The sequence below is a fragment of the Rhinopithecus roxellana genome, chromosome 6 (assembly GCF_007565055.1).
Source record: "Rhinopithecus roxellana isolate Shanxi Qingling chromosome 6, ASM756505v1, whole genome shotgun sequence".
NCBI classification, from domain to species: domain Eukaryota; kingdom Metazoa; phylum Chordata; class Mammalia; order Primates; family Cercopithecidae; genus Rhinopithecus; species Rhinopithecus roxellana.
Window position 1 is genome coordinate 74,794,217 of NC_044554.1, and position 21,067 is coordinate 74,815,283.

The 21,067-nt window shown below is 35.7% G+C and overlaps 1 protein-coding gene across 1 annotated transcript in view; it reads left to right on the forward strand.

Moving 5' to 3' along the window:
- ABCB5 (ATP binding cassette subfamily B member 5) overlaps positions 1–21,067 on the forward strand; it is a 136,389-nt gene that overhangs the window by 76,466 nt on the left and 38,856 nt on the right. Inside the window, exons 16-19 of the mRNA XM_010366731.2 lie at positions 3,323–3,466; positions 4,759–4,863; positions 4,997–5,074; positions 10,537–10,620. Coding sequence (XP_010365033.2) covers positions 3,323–3,466; positions 4,759–4,863; positions 4,997–5,074; positions 10,537–10,620 — 411 coding nt within the window. The remainder of the gene's footprint in view (positions 1–3,322; positions 3,467–4,758; positions 4,864–4,996; positions 5,075–10,536; positions 10,621–21,067) is intronic.

Sequence of the window (21,067 nt, forward strand, 5' to 3'; positions counted from 1 at the left end):
TGCAGATAGCCAAAATAGTCAAATAAATGCTTTTAAAAAAGAACAAAGTTGGAAGAGGGATACTACCTGATTTCAATTCTGTTTCAACTACTATATAAAGCTAATTACTAATTCTCATTTCAATTACCTATAGGACTCTAGTAATCAAAACATTTCATTGGCATACAAATAGACAAATAGATCAATGGAACAGAAAAGAGAGTTGAGAAGTAGTCCCACACATAAGTGGTCAGTTGCTTTTCAACACAAGTTCAAAGGCAACTCAATTAAAATTTTTTTTCAAAAAATGATTCTGGATCAATTGTATGTCTATAGACAAAATAATCAACCACAACCCATACCACCAACCACAGATGAAAATTACCTCAAAATGGATTAAAACCCTTACTGTAACACCTAAAATAATAAAACTTCTATAAGAAAATGCAATAAAAAAACTTCATGACTTTGTGTTAGGCAAAGATTTCCTAAATATAACAACAAATGCATAATTTATAAAGGAAAAAAATTGATATCAGACATTACCAAAATCAAGAACTTCATTATCTGTAAAACACTTTAAAGAAAATGAAAAGGATAGACCATAAACTAGGGGAAAATATTTGTAAATCACATATGTGATCACGACTTGTATCCAAAAAACATAAAGAATTCCCAAAGCGCAATAATAAAAATACAAACAACCCAATTAAATGTCAGCAAAAGATTTGAATAGGCATTTTGCTAAAGAAGATGAGCAGATTGGAAATAAGCACACAGAAAACGCCCAATGTGGTTAGTCATTACAGAAATGCAAAAGAAAATCACAATGAGAAATCACTATGCACCTGTTAGAATGGTTAAATCTAAAAAGGCCGACTGTGCCAAATATTGGTGATGGTGGGGCACAACTGGAGCTTATTTAACTGGTGGGAGTATAAAATGCTAAAGCTACTTTGGAAAACAATTTGTCAGTTTCTTTAAAAGTGAAACATCCAGCCATTTCTTTTCTAGATATTTGCTCAAGAGAAATGAAAGTATGTGTTCACACAAAGCCTTGTATATAAATGTTCATAGCAGTTTTATGTGTAATAGTCTAAAAGTGGGAACCACTCAAAGTTATATCAACAGGTGGATGGATAAATAATTTGTGAGATAGCCATACAATGAAATACTATGCAGCAATAAAAAGAAATGATATGCTGATTTATGCAGCAGCATGGATAAATGTCAAAATAAGTATGTTGAGCAAAAGAAGCTACCTGAAAACAGTAGATAATGTATGATTTCATTTATATAATGTTCTAAAAATGCAAACTAATCTGTAGTGACTGAAAGCATATCAGTAGTTGCAGGAGGAAGGGAGGAAGAGGACTGGTAACTAAGAAGTGTGGAGAGAGGGATGATAAAAAAGCAGGAGAAAACTTCTGGGGTTAATGAATATGTTTATTATCTTGACGTTTTTTATGTTTTCATGAGTGTGTAGTTGTGTTCAAATTTATCAAATTATATATTGCAAATATGTGCACTTTGTTATATGAAAACTGTAACTCAAGAAAGCTCTAAATTGCATCAAATGAAATTTAAAATATTTTAGGTATCACTTTTTAACTTTTTAACACTCATGTCGTATCTGTTTATATCTATAATTTTATGTTTTTGTATCAGATTACTTTAATATATGTATAACCTGTCTCATATTTAAGTAACACAGCCTATTTTATGATTTTACCGAAATTTTTGTTTTATCTTATTTAATTCTTTTCTGTCTTGACAACACCATTTAAATGATACCATTTTTAATCTTTTATTGTATATTTTCCCAGAGGCAAAAGAACGTCTTTAAACTACCTATGTAATGTAGATCATTCTATAGGAGGAAGATAGCCCTTCTAATTTCCTGGCTCTGTAATTTACTGGTGCCCTGGGACACGCTAAACCTTAATTTCCTTACAAAATAAGCTAATTTTGTAAAGCACTTAGCTCCATGCTCAGTGCCTGATAAAGAGTTAGTGTGCGACTTAATTTCTGTATATTCTTTTGAACAGTGACCTAACTGAAATGTTGTGCCCTTTTTGATGATGAGCTTTAGAAAACTTCAGCAGAAAAGATGATGGATACAATCAAATTATTAAGTAACCCAATATAAATGTGGGTTAGCCAGCCTGAAAATGGACTTTAAAGGCATCAGAATTTCAAAGTTCTGTTGTCCAAACAACAGTCTGCATTATAGTGGCCAGACTGAGAATAGAACAAGAATTATAAACTGTTTTATAGTCTTTCTTGAGGAATTCTCTGGTTATTAGGTTCATAAAGAGTGAATGCCATGAGGAAGTTTTAATGAATGAAATACCAAAGAACTCACTGTCTACTTCCCTACTCAGAATAATTACTCACCACAAAGCTGTTCACAAGAATTTTTAAGAGTCTGAAATAAATACACTACTTATTGCAGACAAGAGCAAAGAGAGATGGTTATTGTATTATTTATCCTCTGACCACTGTGACCACTACCTCCCCTTGTCACCTTCCACGTATCCTAGGAAGGGCTGACAGAGCCAGAATGACTACTTGCATTGTGCTTTCTCTGTATAAAACCTGAAATTTTGTGTAATATAATCCCTCCTCTGAAATAACATCAGAAACAGCAATGGCTGCTAGCATTTATTGGGTGTTCATTGTTTGCAAATACAGTGAGTGCAAATGTACTGAATAAAGCTTAATTGTACAAATAATCCTACAAGATAGGAACTGATACCATTCCCCTTGGAGAAATGAGGAGACAGGCTTGGTGAGTTTAAATAATGTGCTCAGATATTGCAATATTTTGCTTGTAAATAAGAACTCCAAAACAAGCAAAGGTATTAGGAAAATGTTTCTGTAAATACATCATGAAACGTTCCAACTTTCAAGTTTTAGATCGTAATGAAACCTTTACCTTCTGCATTTTCTTTTCTTAGCTTCTGCCTAGATTTTTTCTTATCCCGTAGTACAATATTCCATCCAGTTTAACAAGAGTAAAGAAAAATACACCTATCATTTCTTTTGTGACCCTTGACAATTACATGTGAGTTAATTGTGCTTTTTAAATGATAGCAACTGAGTGAAATGCCAAAGAGTGATATTGAACAAATAGTCACTTCTGGCAAAGCTTCTTTTATTTTATGCTTTGGGGTCATCATTAATAATATGGACAGTGAATTTTTTTAAGAAAAATATTTTCTACCCTGCTCTCTGTTATATTTGATGTTATACATTATAATTCTGTTTATGATGGGCTAACTTCCCTAGATTCTATTATGCACACAAACTGACATTTTTAACAAACATATTTTATTTTTAGATAAGTCTTCCTGAAGTCTCTCTATTAAAAATTTTAAAGTTAAACAAGTCTGAATGGCCTTTTGTGGTTCTGGGAACATTGGCTTCTGTTCTAAATGGAACTGTTCATCCAGTATTTTCCATCATCTTTGCAAAAATTATAACCGTAAGTAAAACAAATTTGTTAATACTTTAGCAATTTAAAGAAAGTATGACCTGAGAGAACAAGCTTATAGCAGTCTGATCCACAAGGGGAAATTTGGGACTTTTAGTGGGCTGCCCCTGGTGTGGGGTCCATAATAGGAAGGTTAATTAATGTTCCCAGGAGATAAGCCAGCATCTGTTGTAAAGTGTGTGGCTGGGCCTTGTTGACTGGGCAATCAGTGAAGACATTGCTTTGTTTTCTAATTTTGACTCCAGTGCTGGATCAGCATTCCAAAACACTGAAAAAATAAAACAGGGAAATACAACTACTTTCCTTTCAACTAGTGGGAACAGTTGCAATTTCTTTTCTTACCAGCCAGCTCACGGAGAAGAAATAACAAGAGTTTGGAATTGTGCTAAAGGACTCAGGGCAGTTGGTGGGTTTAAAGATCTTGCAAGATCCATGCTTACTTTTCAATGTTAACTAAAGTTCTAGCCTGGAATTTTAGTCTCCCTAATCTGCACAGCTATACTATCAATATAAATGCCTGTGTATGTATAATTACTAATTTTTAAGAACAATTCTAGGGGCACATGAAGAAGCCTCACCTTGCAGGTACTACTTAACTAGAAGAATACTAAGAAACTTGAGTGATCCAAAATTATTCAAAATAATAATTCAAACAAACTGGTGGTTTCTTGGGAAATACACTGTGATAATGATAGCAGATAGATGACTCATTTTTCAGATCTCATATTTACATAGTTTAAGAGAATTAAAGGCAAGTTATTTTTTTATCATAGATAATGAATGCAGATGATAGCATCATGGTGCACTTTTTTCCACAGAAATGTGTGTATGGTTTTATTTTTATGTTGAAATTTATTTTAAGCCTGGTGCAATGGCTCACGCCTGTAATCCCAATACTTTGGGACGCTGAGGCAGCCGGATCAGTTGAGGTCAAGAGTTCGAGACCAGCCTGCCCAATATGGTGAAACCCCATCTCTACTGAAAATATAAAAATTAGCTGGGTGTGGTGGTGCACGCCTGTAATCCCAGCTACCCGGGAGGCTGAGGTATGAGAATCGCTTGAACCTGGGAGGCAAAGGTTGCAGTGAGCCGAGATTGAGATCACGACACTGCATTCCAGCCTGGGCGACAGAGCAAGATTCTGTCTCAAAAAAGGAAAAAAAAAAAAAAAAGAAAGAAAGAAAGAAATGCATTTTAAAACTCCTGATACACAGAAATTTTCACTTTTTCTGTTTCTTTTATCTTTTCCTCCAAACATCTGATAAAAATCTGTTCTTTTTCAGATGTTTGGAAACAAGGATAAAACCACATTAAAGCATGATGCAGAAATGTATTCCATGATATTCGTCATTTTGGGTGTTATTTGCTTTGTCAGTTATTTCATGCAGGTAAGCTTTTAATAAATTAAACAAGCCTGAGCATGATTACTTTTTGTTGCCATTCTTTCTATTTAAGTTAAAAATATATCAACTAAATGTTACAAAGGAAAAGAATGTAGATTTTTGTTTGTTTGTTTTTCAGGGATTATTTTATGGCAGAGCAGGGGAAATTTTAACCATGAGATTAAGACACTTGGCCTTCAAAGCCATGTTATATCAGGTCAGTGTTAAGTTGAATTTTTCTTATTATATTTAAAATTTATTGTAAAACATTCTAGCTTTAATTCTGTCTCGAGTCAATTTTTGGCATAATCTTTCTTTGAAGGCACACTCTTTTTGTTCTGAGCAGCAAAAATTTGATGTCAGAAGTCTTATATTTTTCTAAAAGAAGCAAGTCCAAAAGTGTGATGTTAAAAAATACAGCTTATAGAAAAGAACATAGGATCTACTCATTGTTCCTTGCATTCGTCTTGACAAGTCTTTCTTTTAATGAATGAATGATGGAGTGTTCTGGGATCAGAATCGAAGGCCAAATTAAAAAGGAGAAGTAAGAGCTACAATATCTTGGGAATGTATCAGAAAAGGAGTTGTTAATTTCTCTGGTTCTAATCCATGCACAGAGCTTAAGTTTTTCGACTCTACACTGCTTAAAGCAGCCAATCTCTCTGCCTTTATCAGAAGAGTCCTGAACTCAGCTAACATCGGTCTAGCTGCCAGGTCTGCCTGCCTCATGCAGATGATCTGTCACCTCTGTGAAATAACTAAAAATAGGCGGATCAAGTAGTAATCTTGAGAAGTGAGTCTTGGGGGCAAATGGAAGGAATGTCTCAGACTGGCACCTCTAAACTTCTTTCACGAGGCTAAAATGGATTGGGTTACCCTGAAAGCCAGTAATCAGTAGTAGCCCTTCACCTCACTTGCTGTCATGAAAGCTCACCAGGCAGGAGCAAATAGCTTCCTGCCAAGGTGATTTCTTTTCAGAAATAGAGTTACTGTCACTCCAGCTGAGTCGTCAAAACCCATTTTAAAGTCTTGTGACTTTTAGGAGCAGTACTCTGAAGGCTGCCATGCAACAACTGTACTCTTAGGGAGCTATAAGATACAAAATGCAGAGAAGCAAGTCGGAGGTTTCCCACGGCAACACGATGCTCTAAAGCAATCGGTGACCTTACACCTTCTGTTCAAAAAGGTCCCATCTCTGCTTCTTGTTCCACATTTGAAGACGCTTCTTAATCCAGAAAAATAAAAGTCTACTTATAGGATCATAAATCAAGTTGATGCCAGCACATACCTCTCATGTTAAACTTGTACATTATTATTTTTTACTTTATGAATACTTTATGTCTTTACCACAAATCTTCCGTGAAGTAAGTTGAGACTTTAATTAACTAACACCATATTTCACATTTGTTGACAATTTCTGCTCATTTTTGTTTTGTTTTAAAAATTTATCTTTTTCCCCATTCAAATACATTTATTTTAAATTTCTAGAAACATTTGAAAATGTTTCCTGAATGCCTAGATGCTTGTTTTTATACAGAAGAATATAAATTTTAATTTTTCCAAGCATACTTTGAACTTCCTTTTTGTCCACGGAAAGCTTTTAGTGGAGGAATCTCAAGGTCATGAGCCAGTTTAATGAGAGAAACTGTGGTTAATCTAGTATTTTGATGGTTAATACTTGACATTAATCCTCCATCTAGCATTAGCCATGTGAACATTAAGACTGTAACATTTTTGGATAAAGTAGCTTCTGCTCATAAGGATGCTTCAAACTATCAGCCAGAAACTCTGGGTTTTAAAATATCATGCACATACTTAACAAAGACTTATGCAGAAAGTCTAGGCCACTTAGCATGTTATTAAATTTCCCATAAGTTGTTTGTTTTCCTTCTTCCTCCTTCAGCACACTTTTTGATTCTTAGCTTTACTTTGCAAAATTGGAGAAAAAGAAGACTAGTTATTTTGCCCTTTCTTTGTAAGCATCTTCACAATTTTGCTTTGTCTATAGTAAGGGAAGTTCCTAGTGTGCAGTCTTGTCTGACTCTTATTACCTGATTTTTGTCATAAGATAAGACTTTTTAAAATTTAACAACCATGCTGAGACTTGCAGTGCTTTTTATAACCATTGTTAAACCTCATTTGAGGTAGAGGTATGTATAGAAACAGGTGTGGTATTTTTGTAGATACAAAATCCATATTTTATGTGATTACTTTAGATTCTTCCTGTTGAAAAGAATGTTCTAAGTGTTGCTGACTTCGATCATTGAATAATTCATCGTTCATTGTGTTTCAAAGCTAAGTTTACGTTTCTTAATGATAAATAATTACCTATAGAGCTATTGAGTTTTTGAGCATATAAGAAGTTTATTTGTCCCCGTTTCCCTCTAAATTAGATTGGCTAAGGCTTCTTGGGGTTCTTTAAATTATGATAGCATTGATGGTGATCACTAGGGGCTTCAAAATTTACCTAAGCTAATTCCAAAAGGATCTGAGGTAATCAGTCCTGGAGCATGAGAAACAGGTCATGAAACTCAGCTGTAATTCTTCAGTCAGATGACAGGCAGAACAAGATAATTGATTAACAACTTAAATAATTTGTACAACAAACCCCCATGACACAAGTTTACCTGTATCACAAAGCTACACATGTACTCTTGAACTTGAAAGTTAAAAAAAAAAAAATGTTTTTTAACAAAAAATATTCATTGAGCCTAACTAAACAATTAGTATTACATTTAATGGATTTTTTTTTTTTTTTTGAGATGGAGTCTCGCTCTGTTGCCCAGGCTGGAGTGCAATGGTGTGATCTTGGCTCACTGCAAGCTCCGCCTCCTGGGCTCAAGCAATTCTGCTGCCTCAACCTCCCAAGTAGCTGGGGTTACAGGCACACACCATCACACCTGGCTAATTCTTTTGCATTTTTAGTAGAGATGGAGTTTCACCATGTTGGCCAGGCTGATCTCAAACTCCTGACCTCGAGTGATCTGCCCACCTCAGCCTGCCAAAGTGCTGAGATTATAGGCATGAGCCACTGTGCCCAGCCAGAAATTCTTTTTAAGTAATGAGTTGCATGACTTTAAATGTAACCTCATTTCTCCCCCAAACTACAGCTGTTATCTTTATGTTATGGTAGTTTCACTTTTTAATTGCTTGCTAACACTGTGTCAGGCAATATCTTAATTACCATACACTTAGAATAAAGTCCATCTTTAATAAAAGCAAATCCAAAAAAAAACGAAAATAAATACCCTGGCCTCTGGTTGCTGCGGTTCAAATCCTGGCCTCAGCACCTGCCAGCTATGTGGCCTTGGACACATAATCTCTAAGTACCTCTAAGTGCCTTAGTATTTTTACTTCTAAAATGTGGGTGATCATATTATCTATCTCATAGAGTTGTTGTGATGATTAAATGAGGGAATACATGCCAAGCACTTATGATGGTTTTATTGCTTTTTATTTCAAGTAGAACTATTGGCAGAAAAAAAAGTGGATATCTACTGGTATCAAAAGCCTGGTGGCCTTTCTTATAATTATATTCCTTTCAGGAAGAGACGATGCAAGCTAATTTTTACTCACCACCTAAGTACCAGAAACACTGCTAAATGTTTTCTTTTTTTTTTTTTTTTTTTGAGACGGAGTCTTGCTCTGTCACCCAGACTGGAGTGCGGTGGCGGGATATTGGCTCACTGCAAGCTCCGCCTCCCAGGTTCACACCATTCTCCTGCCTCAGCCTCCCGAGTAGCTGGGACTACAGGCGCCCACCACCACACCTGGCTAATTTTTTTTTTTTTTTTTTTTTTTGTATTTTTAGTGGAGATAGGGTTTCACCGTGTCAGCCAAGATGGTCTCGATCTCCTGACCTCATGATCCACCCGTCTCGGCCTCCCTAAATGTTTTCACATGTATTGTCTGTACTGGAAAACAATCCCTGGAGTACACAATTGCTATCTTGCCAAAAAGCAATTTCAGACATCTTGCCAACTGAACATCAGATAATGACTAAGATTAATCACATATGTACCTATTCATGGTCTTTTACAGCAAGTTACTATAGAATCAGGAATGTAATATTCAATAATAAATTCTTTTCATATTTTTTACCTTATACTGTATCTTAAAATTATCTGTGCATTCCCTGTCACGTTGAAATCTAGAACCAATTAGAAAATATATAAAATATCTTAATTTTGGAGAGAGAGTACACAATAAAAAGCAGGTAATGTCTTTCGGTTCAGTGGTATTGTGTTTATTATTGTTGCTGCTGTGTATTCACAGTAGGTTAGGCTCTTGCCTGGGACTGTGCTTTCAAAGTGGCTACTGTCCAGTGCAGACTGTAATCTCCACAGGATGCTCTTTGGGCATCTAGAACCCAAAGCTCATGGAGACACCTTCCCAACACAGTGGGGCTCAGGGTGGTACTATCATGCCTGACTTCTACCATATTCCTCCATAAAAGTTTTCATCTAACATATGATGTGCATGATTAAGGCACAGCCCTCAACCTGCTATGCCTTTGTTTTGCCTGTTACCTGGTTCTCAGAGCCCTGGCTGGGTTGCAATAAGCCAAGATTTTTTTGTTCTTTACTCACTAAAAATAAACCATCTCTCAGAGACAGTTTCCACCTGGTTTTAATCTACAAGCGATACAAGTGGTTCCAGTGAATGTGAGGAAACATTTAATAGCTATAAGAGGAAATCAGAATTCCTCAGGCTGAGAAGCGCTAAGATGTGCTGTCTCCATTTGCTGTTGAAAATAAAATTGGTTATTACATTATGCTTTTATTGCTTATAGTTTTGGTCTGACTCCTTCTTTAGATTGCATACCTCTTAACTTCAAGGGTTTCACAGCCTTCTGCCCTTTTAGCTTCTCACAATGCCCACTGTTGTAAGTTCTAGGAGGTAATGTGAAGCGTCAGGGAAAAATCTTTATTATGTGGCCCCCAAAGAGAAGGAGATAAACGTTTTATCATTAGTGAGTTTAGGCAGAAAGTTTTGAAAATATTTCTAAATTGTGTTGTTTATTGCCTTACTTTTGTGTGTGTGTGTGTGTTTGTGTGTATGTGTGTGAGACAGGGTCTCACTCTGGCATCCAAGCTGGAGTGCAGTGGTGCAATCTCTGCCTCCCAGGCTCAAGCAATCCTCCCACCTCAGCCTCCCAAGTAGCTGGGACTACAGGTGCACACCACCAGGCCCAGCTAATGTTTGTGTTTTTTGTAGAGACAGAGTTTCACCATGTTGGCCAGGCTGGTCTTGAACCCCTAGACTCAATCCTCCCACCTTGGCCTCCCAAATTGTTGGAATTACAGGTGTGAGCCACTGCTCTAGCTTTCATTGCCTTACTTTTGAATTGTGTCTGCTCTTCACAAATGACTTATGGAGTAAAATTATAAATCACTTGATGGTTTAAAATGACCATTTTAATTTAACATTGATTATTATACACTACAGTAATGAGTAATGAGTCCAAGTTCTTGGGCTTAAGTTCTTCAGTTTATATATAAATATAGATCTTCATGAAAAAAAAAAGCAAAAGTCATTTGATCCATAGTATTTTATAGGAATTAAGTACCTGTGAGTGAGGAGGCAGGTAAATGTTTTTTGACTTACAGCAGAAAAATCACAAGTCAGAGAAAAAAAAAAGGTTTTCGACAACCGTATGTTAATTCTCCTTTTCCTTAGGATATTGCCTGGTTTGATGAAAAGGAAAACAGCACGGGAAGCTTGACAGCAATATTAGCCATAGATACAGCACAAATTCAAGGAGTATGTATATTATTTTTATTTTAAATGATGCATGTATGTGGTGTGCACACATGCAATGCATGCATGTGTCTGTGCATATATGTGAGCTGTGCTGAGATGACCCACATCATTAAGGAGGCCAGGTAAGTCTTATGGTTAACAGGTAACTCTTGGTGAAAGATGAAAGGAAGCCTTTCTGTTCTGGATATTTTTAACCAAAAATAGAGAATATTTAGTACCTGTAATAGGATAACTAGAGTACTAAAGAAGAGACCAAGAATAAGTTAGAAAAAAGAGCTCAGAATTAAATAGATAAGAAAAAGTAACAAAATGAAAACACACACACTTTAAGAGTTTTAATATAAGAAAGAGGTTTAGTTTTTCCTTCCCCCAGAAAATAAGATTTTAGTTAAAATAATGTCTAACAATTCAGAGTCATGTGTGCATCAGAAATGATTCTGTACTAGTTGTTATACAAGTTAAAAAGAATTGCGTAATCATGACTAGCAATATGCATAAACAAGATATTTATATGTATTCATAATTAGTGATGGAATGACCAGCATAATGTATGTCAAAGTCATGCTTAAACAGGTGTGGGGAGTAGAGGAATATAGAAGAGGTAAGTAATAATTTGTTAATTTTCTTCTAATTATTTTAACAAAATTCACCTTTGTATAACAAATGGGATCTTAACAGAGAAAAGCCACAGAAAACAAGGTTTCCTACTTTAAATTGAAGTAAAATAAAGCTTTCCATCTCTGTTAAAATAAGAATTCTAGTAGAGTTTTAGGCTTTCCTTTTTCCTTATCATGCATTTGGAAGAAAAGGAAAATGTCAATAATTTGCCTCTGAATGACAGAAAAATCTTACAAGTATTTATTCTGTTTAGAAATACTGAGATGTTTCTTAAAGCTTTATTAGCAGAGCAACAAATTGTCAGCTAAAACAACCCATCAGAATAGCATGTTTCTTTTAGAGATTATTTCCACAGGACACGGCAACCATTCTAAGTTTGTTTTTTGTTTTTGTTTTTTTTTAACTTTTGCAAAACCTCTTTGTTTAATATACACCTGCAAGATAGGATTCATACTATCAGAAAATAGAATAAGTGGTTTACAGTTGTGAATATTCACAAGCATTCATTTTGGTTTAGAAAGCTAATTTTATGATGGAGAAAGAGCTCAAGAGGAAAGGGGGCATCTTCATCTCTTCCTGAAATTCTTTTTGTTAATTTTGAAGGCAAGGTTCTAGAATTTTGTTAGATAGTATTTAGATTTTAAAATAGGGCTGAGGAGTTCAATTTTACTGGCATGCATGAAAAGATGGTGGATAGAATTTCACTTAATAATCAAATAATGGATATAGCATTAACCTCCATAGCACAATATAATTATCTGATTAACTTCTGAGTTTAGGAATTCCGTGGTTTACTACTCCAGGCAGAAATATCAATCCCTATAATTCCATTTGAATTCCCACTCCACAAAATTTGCTATTTTTTCTTTACTGTGTTAATGTTTGTCTATTACAACTTATCTTTCAAATCTTTTCAGAATCTTTTGAGTGGAACAGGCATTCTTACCAGCAGTTATATTAATATGTGAGACATTTATTTTAGCAGATACTTGCTTCAACTGAAAAACCAAATTAGTACTGAAAGACCCAACATTACTGTCCTTACATTTATCAATTGTTTCTAATAAATAGTGTTGTCCCTGAGGGAAATTATTGGGAATAGTTGTCAACCTGATTTTAAGCACCTGACTAATATCATTTCATCACTTAAAACTTTATTGTTGCAGTTATTAAGTGCTAGTCTCACAATAACTTCTAGACAAGTCAAATCATTTTTTTTATTAGAACTAGTAGCTAGAGAATAAATGGTTGGAATCCTGATGAAAGATTTTAAAGTTGCCAAATTTAAAAAGTAAAACAAGGGGTAAACTGTCCCAGGTTGCAAAGGGAGTCAGTAAAACTCTCATGCTGATGAGTAGTGGAATGGTACCTGTGAAGAGTCACTGTATTCCAGCTTGGACAACATAGTGAAACTCCATCTCTAAATATTTTTAAAAACCTAATTTTAAAAACTAAATTAACGAATAAAACAATCAAAGAAAGATTTCAGGAGTGAGACTGTGTCTAGCAAAATGTAATTTATAAAAAACTCTTACTTTGCCATATAAAGATGGATTCATATTCAATTTCAGTGGACAGTTTTTCTATAAAAGGAAGAATTGTTTATCAATCTTGTTGTCCACAAATGAGTTCTTCCTCACAAGGACACTCTAGCATAAAGATGAGCTAGGAAATAATAATTTGGGGGTCATATTTCCTGTCATATTGACTTAAATAAGTCATTCTCCATCTCAATTTCTTCATCATGTAATTTCAGTTACATTTTATTCTATCACATGTATTAGAATGAATGTTCATAAAACAGCTCCTTAATAATAATAAATCTTAGTTTGAAACCTTTAACTCATGACTGTAAAGGTATTCCTCTGGCCATTTTTTAAAGCTCTGATATTTTGAAAGTCATGATAAAAACATGTTAGTGAAATAGAGTCATAGGAGACAACATGATTCCTAGAATAGTTGTCTGAATACAACCAATTTAACTGATATTGTTTTAGCCCAAGGGAATGGCCTATTGCCAGTACATCTGTCAACAGACTATTTTCTGTGTAATATCTGGTTTAATTAAAGCTAAAAGCCATTTTAGATTCTTTTGGAAACTCAATTCTATAAAATTACAAGGTATTATTTCTGTACATTTTAGCAATCTCTTTTCATTAACCAAAAGTCTTATTTCATTTTTGTCCACAAGAAAGTGTGTTGTTGACACCACAGTGTACATTTGATATACCACTGACACATCCAATGCTGGAACCTAGAACTCTTCTCATCAGAGCTGTAATATGTTGCCCAAATAAATCATAAACTTTTTTTCATTTATTAAGTCCAAGAGCCCAGCAAGTTTACTAGTTAGAACTAGGATATTATTACCTGGACAATGGCAACCTCATTTATTGATTTAACTTTTTGACATGGGAAGTGTATAAAACAACTTGACACTACTTTTGATTCAAACAATGTTGTCATGGAAATGACTTTTCCACAGCATAAGGTATGCATATAATTGCTGTTTTGTCTTGCAGTTTTAGGTTGAATTAAGAAAGATAATCAAATCTACAGCAGAAGCTAATATCCAGAGGCATTTAGTACTTGATAATAGTGGTTAAGGATGGCTCTTTTAAAAAAAGTTTCCAAGCCAGGTGCAGTGGCTCACATCAGTAATCCCAGCAATTCAGGAGGCCAAGGCAGGAGGATCGCTCGAACCTGGGAGGCCAAGGCTGCAGTGAGCCATAATTGTCCTACTGCACTGTAGCCTGGGTGACAAAGTGAGATCTTGTCTGAAAAAAGTTTCTTTTTCAATCTTGGCCCTGAATTCATAATACTGCAAAAAACTTTACCACTGCTAAGTCATCAAACTGCCGTGTGGTAAGGTAAGTCAAAAATTTCCCTTGACAAAAACTCACAAAAAATGAAGATGGTTAAGTTTACAAGAGCAAATGAACTTAACTATTTACACTACTGGTCCAAAAAGGCATGATAAATTCAATTCCTTCCCATAAAATATATGCTGACAAATAATAGTAAATAACTGTAGGCTTTAAACACTTTACATTTTCACAAGCTTTGTAAATTTGTCCAACTAAGGCTTGTTTTCTGCTCTACAAATATTTTAACCATCTGTTATAATGTATCTTAGTAGATTCTACTTCAGATTGTACTTATTTTTTTTCCTCAACTTCTTTGAAAATATTCTCAGCAGTACTTGTTCCACAGAAACTATTTATAGTGGCTAACTTTTCACTTACTTCAAATATAATGTTGGCTCCTCAAAAAGCCAGCAACTGAGCAGTGTCAGTGATATATGTCAACCCATCAAGAGTCAGGGAAAACTACTCAAAATAATCTACCTTATTTTTTAATTGACTGTGGATGTTACTCTCAATGTCTGTAACTATGAGCAACTGTTCTCACCAAATGGCAGCCTTATATAAGTTATGCAGTCTCAATACATTTCTTCCACTGCTACAATCAAACATGATATAATTAACTCAAAATCCATAAATGACTTTCTTTGCTTGGCCAATGAATGAGCCACTTAAAAACTTACTTTGGTTTCATTCTCACTTTCATATTTTAGTTTTGTGAAGAAATTCTGCTAAAACAAGATATTTTGTTTTATATTTTCTAGTTTTTCTGAATGTTGCTTTCCTATAAGTTGGGAATATTGCGATGAGTGCTCAGTCTGCTAATGTTGACATATTTTGTATTTTCCAGCATTATTTAGTGTCATGGCATTAAAAAAAATTAGATGCTGAGGCATCTAATTTGAATATAAAATAACTCACAATCCACTGTTCCTTAAAAACATCGCATTCAAAGTCCACATTTATCTTATTTTCTTGTTTTGAGATGACGGGTATGCAATGGTATTTTAAAAAACTAGGATAAAGTGAAACAGTACAGCAAAACTCAACATGCTCTCAAATTCTAACAGCATCACTGAGATTTGTAGAATGCTGAGCAGCAGCGTAAAGTGATGAGGGTGGCACATGTAGTTTCTGTAGCAGCTACCATCACTATAACCTAAGACAGCCTAAACAATAGGTAAACATGACAGTCAGACAGTTTGTTAAGATAAGGCTGGACGAGGTGGCTCACACCTGTAATCCCAGCACTCTTAGAGGCCGAGGTGGGCGGATCACCTGAGGTGTTCGACGCTAGGCTGGCCAACATGGTAAAACCCTGTCTCTACTCAAACCACAAAAATTAGCCGAGCGTGGTGGTGGGTGCCTGTAATCACAGCCACTCAGGAGGCTGAAGCAAGAGAATCGCTTGAACCCAGGAGGTGGAGGCCAAGATCATGCCACTGCACTCCAACCTGGTTGACAGAGTGAGACTCTGTCTCAAAAAAAAAAAGTAGGTAGCCGGGTGTGGTCGCTCACACCTGTAATCCCAGCACTTTGGGAGACCAAGGCGGGTGGATCACCTGAGGTTGGGAATTCAAGACCAGCCTGGCCAACATGGCAAGACCCTGTCTCTACTAAAAACACAAAAATTAGCTGGTCATGGTGGTGGGCATCTATAATCCCAGCTACTCTGGAGGCTGAGGCAGGAGAATTGCTTGAACCCGGGAGGCGGAGGTTGCGGTGAGCTGAGATGGTGCCATTGCACTCCAGCCTGGGCAACAAAAGCAAAACTCCATCTCAAAAAAAAAAAAAGGTAAACAAAAGGGCATGTCTGTATTCCAATAAAACTTTATTTACAGACACTGAAATTTGAATTGCATACCACTTTTACATGATGCAAAGTATTATTCTTCTCTTGATTTTTTCCTAACCATTAAAAAAATATACAGAACATTCTTACCTTATGGACAATATAAAAGCAGATAGAGGGTCAGATTTGGCCTATAATCTATAGTTTGTCAACCCATGCAATAAAAAATCCACAAAAGAACTTCAAGTGGCATTTTACAAAAGAAGAAATCCATATGAACCGTGCCCTAGTGCTTTTATTCCATTTGTGTGTCTGTATTTAGAGTGTGATTCTCATAGGCAGCATACAGGTCTCTTTGAATATCTGAATAGGATATTGAGACCATTTTCATTTAATGTGGTTATCAATATTATTAGGATTGAATCTCTCATTTTGCGATTTGCTCTTTATTCCGTATGTTCTCTGCACAGTTTTCCTATTTTTCTGCCTTCTTTTGGATTAAAATTTTTTAGTATTCTATTTCATCTCTTTTTGGAGGAGTAAGGAAAGTGATACTGCTAAGTATAATGTTTTGTTTTGTTATTCTAGTGGTTATTTTAGGTTTTATAGTACCCATCTTTAACTTATCACAGTCTACCTTCAAGCAATACGATGTCAACCTACAGTGTAAGAAACTTAAAATAGTGCAGTATTTCCAGTTTCCCCTCCAAATCTTTTGCTATTATTGTCATATAGTCTCCTTCTAAATATGTAATAAACCCATATTACATTGTAATTATTTTTGCTTAACAATCATCTTAGGGGGAGGGATGGCATTGGGAGTTATACCTGTTGTAAATGACGAGTTGATGGGTGCTGACGAGTTGATGGGTGCAGCACACCAATATGGCTCATGTATACATATGTAACAAACATGCACGTTGTGCACATGTACCCTAGAACCTAAAGTATAATAAAAAATTTTAAAAAGCAAAAACAAAAAACTCATCTTTTATTAAAGAATTTTAAATAAATATGTAGAGTCCTATGTATTTACTCATGTAGCTAACATTTCTGATCTCTTCATTCCTTATTCTAGGTACCTATTTCCATTGGTATCATTTTCCTTCTGCATCTAGTTCTTTTTTTCACCTTTCTTATAGCGTAAGCTTGATAATGACTAATTATTTCAAGTTTCTTATGCCTGAAAAGTCTTTATTTCACCTTAATTTTTTGAAATATATTTCCACCAGTTATGAAATTTGAGGTTGACAGTTTTTTCTTTTCATCCTTTCTTTCTTTCTTTCTTTCTTTCTTTTTTGAGACACGGTCTCACTCTGTTACCTAGGCTGGAGTTCAGTGGTGTGATCACTACTCATTGCAGCCTTGACCTCCCAGGCTCAGGTGATCCTCCCACTTTAGCCTCCTGAGTAGCTGGGACTATGGGCATATGCCACCATGTCCAGTTAATTTTTTGTAGATACAGGGTTTCACCATGTTGCTCAAGCTAGTCTTGAACTCCTGGGCTCAAGTGAGCTGCCCACCTCAGCCTCCTAAAGTGCTGGGATTATGGGTGTGAGCCACTGCACCCAACCCAGTTTTTCTCTTTCTTTCTTTCTTTTAGTAGATTAAAGATATTGGTCAGCTGGGCACGGTGGCTCACGCCTATAATCCCAGCACTTCGGGAGGCTGAGGCAGGCGGACCACTAGGTCAGGAGATCGAGACCATCCTGGCTAACACAGTGAAACCCCGTCTCTACTAAAAAATGCAAAAAAATTAGCCAGGCGTGGTGGCAGGCACCTGTAGTCCCACTCCAGCCTGGGTGACAGAGCGAGATGCCATAAAAAAAAAAAAAAAAAAAAAAAAAGATATTGTTCTACTATCTTCTCGCTTGATTTTTTTCAATGAAGAATTTGTTGTTATCCTTATCTTTTTACCTCTGAACATAATGGATATTTCTTCCTTTGCTTTTAAGATCCTCTCTTTATCACTGACTTTGAAATGTGATTGTGATGGGTTTTGATATAGCTTCCTCCTTATTTCTTATGCTTGAAGTTCACTTAAATTCTTAGATTTATGGGCTTATAGTTTTCACCAAATTTAAAAAATACATTGACCATTATTTATCCAAGTATTTTTTTCTGTCTTTCTAGTCTCACCTCTCCTTCAAGGACTCTAATTCTACATATATTAGGCTGCCTGAAGTTTTACCACAGCTCACCAATGCTTGGTTCATTTTTTTTCTGCATTTATTTTGAATAGTTTCTATTGCTATGTCTTCAAAACCAATGATCTTTTCTTCTTCAATATTTAATCTTCTATTGATCCTATCATATATTTTTCATCTCAGACATTATATTTTTATTTTTTTATTTCTAGAATTTTTATTTTTTTATTTCTAGAATTATATTTTTATTTTTTTATTTCTAGAATTTTAATATGGATCTTTTTTATATCTTCCTTATCTCTTAACTACTATAATATGTAATATATATATTGGCAGTAGCTTTTTAAATTGATAAGTAAAAGTTTTATATATTTAGGGTATAAAAATGATGTTTTACATATGTAGTCATTATGAAATGGGTAAATTACACTATTTAACATATGCATTATTTCACATACTTATTTTTTATGTGGTGAGAACACTTAAAATCTATTTTCTTGGTAATTTTCAAGTTTACAATATATTATTATTAATTATAGTTACCATGATACACAACAGATCTCTTAAACTTATTCCTCCTAATTGAAATTGTGTATCCTTTTACCAACATCTTCTCAACCCCCTGAATCCCCACCTCCTAGAAACCATGATTTTACTCTCTGTCTGTATGAGTTTGGCTTTTTTAAATTATACATATAAGTGAGATCATGTGGCATATCTAACATTTTGTCAATTCTGGGTTGATGTCCATGGATTCATTTTTATCCTTATCATAGGTCTTATTTTGCTACTTTGCATACCTGGGAATTTTTTTTTTCCCAGACAGGATCTCATTCTGTCACCCAGGCTCGAGTGCAGTGGCATAAACACAGTACACTGTAGCCTTGACTTGGGAGCAGGCTCAAGCAATCCTCCTGCCTCAGCTTTCCATGCAGCTGGAATGAGAGGTACATGGCACCACACTCAGCTAATTTTTTTATTTTTGTAGAGACAGGGTGTCACTTTGTTGTCCAGGCTAGTCTTGAACTCCTGAGTTCAAGCGATCCTCCCACCTTAGCCTCCCAAAGTGCTGGGATTACAGGTGTTAGCCACCATGCCCAGCCCCCTGCCAATTTCTGACTGTGTGCTAAACACTGTGAATTTAAAATTTTTGGTGCTGGATATTTTTATATTTCTATAAATATTCTTGGGTTTCATTGTGGGATACAGTTAAGTTACCTGAGAATAGTTTGATCTTTTTGGGTCTTGGTTTTAAGGTTTGTCAAGCAGGACTGAGCCTACTACAAAGGCAAAACCCTTCCACATACTCTACCTAATGCCCTGTGACTCAGAAGGTTTTCCAGTCTGGCTGCTGTTACCAGGCACTAATCCCAGTCCTGACAGGTATGCACTGTTCAGCTGAATACTCAAGAAGAATCCTCTGCAGATATCTAGATTTATCATTCTGTGACTCTCTCTCTTCTCTAGTATTCTATGCTGCAAACTCTAGCTGACTTAGATTCCTGAGATTCTCAGCTTTGTCTACTCAACTCAGAGTCTGTTGGGCTCTTTGCACTGCCACCTGGAAACTCTTCCAAGGGAGTAAGCCAGAGCAACCACAGGGGTCATCTTGTTCGTTTGCCATCTCTGCCCTTGGTTGCCTTATGCTCAGTGTCTTGAAAAACACTGGTTCATGTATTTTGTCTATTTTTTGTTTGGTTTTAGATGAGAGGATAAATCCTTGTTACTCCGTCTTGGCCAGAAGCAGAAATTCTACCATATGGAATTCTTATTTCTATAATTCCACACTGAGTTTCCTTCCTTTTATAATTTTCTTATCGAAGTGATGTTCCCCACATCTAGCATAGTACCTAAGACATAGTAGACACTCCATAAATAGTTATCTGAAGAATTACTTAAACAAGACATTTTGTTCTTAATTTCAAAAAAACTGTATTTTTGTGCTCTTGCTAAAGAATCTAAGAAAGTTTAATTAAATTTCTTCTGATTCCAGTTTTAAATTCTTTCCAGAGGTATACTATTTTTCTGGGTCTTTAAGACCACATTCCATTTTCCTTCAGTCATTGTAGTAGTTCTCAAGGCCAAGAGTCTCTTATTTTCTGTTTATTCTTCTTGGAACAGAAGAAATATATTCAGATCTTTCTCATTGTGCCACCACCACCAAAAAGCAGGGTTTGTGGCTTGTTCTCGGTTGCACTGACTGAACATTTCAATAGGTTTGTGGTAATTTAAACTAAAATGAACTATAGAAAGGATATAATTCTATTTTCCAGAAGCAGATTAACACAAGAATGGAAAGCCCAAGTTTATTAAGCAAGCAAAGATATGCAAGTACAAGCCACTTCGTAGAAAGTTCTTGTGTCCCAAACAAAAAACTCAAATAGAGAACGCTGTCTCATCAAAAATCTTTCAAGTTCACTCTTGGATATTTTTAGAAATTAGGTTGGTGTGTATAGTCCTTAGACAAACTTTAAGTGACAAATATTTGTATAGTGTGGCTCTGTAAAGTATGTCTACTTCTTTCCCTAATACACTACTCGAGTTTATGCATGAAAACTACAATGCTCAGCAAGCTTTTTGTCTTTACTTTTCTTATTATCTACTCCTTTTATTTATTTATTTTGAGACAGAGTCTCGTTCTGTTGCCCAAGCTGGAGTGCAGTGGCATGATTTCAGCTCACTGCAACCTCCACCTCCCGGATTCAGGCAATTCTCCTGCCTCAGCCTCTTAAGTTGCTGGATTACAGGCATCTGCCATCATGCCCAGCTAATTTTTTTTAATTTTTCGTAGAGATGGAGTTTCACCATGTTGGCCAGGCTGGTTTTGAACTCCTGACCTCAGGTGATTCACCTGCCTCAGCCTCCCAAAGTGCTAGGATTACAGGTGTGAGCTGCCATGCACGGCCTCTAATCCTTACTCTATTTCCTTTAACTTTAATGTCTAGAGCTGGAATGCGTGGTGTAAGTGTGTGTGTGTGTGTGTGTGTGTGTGTGTGTGTGTGTGTGTGTGTGTGAGAAACAGGGTC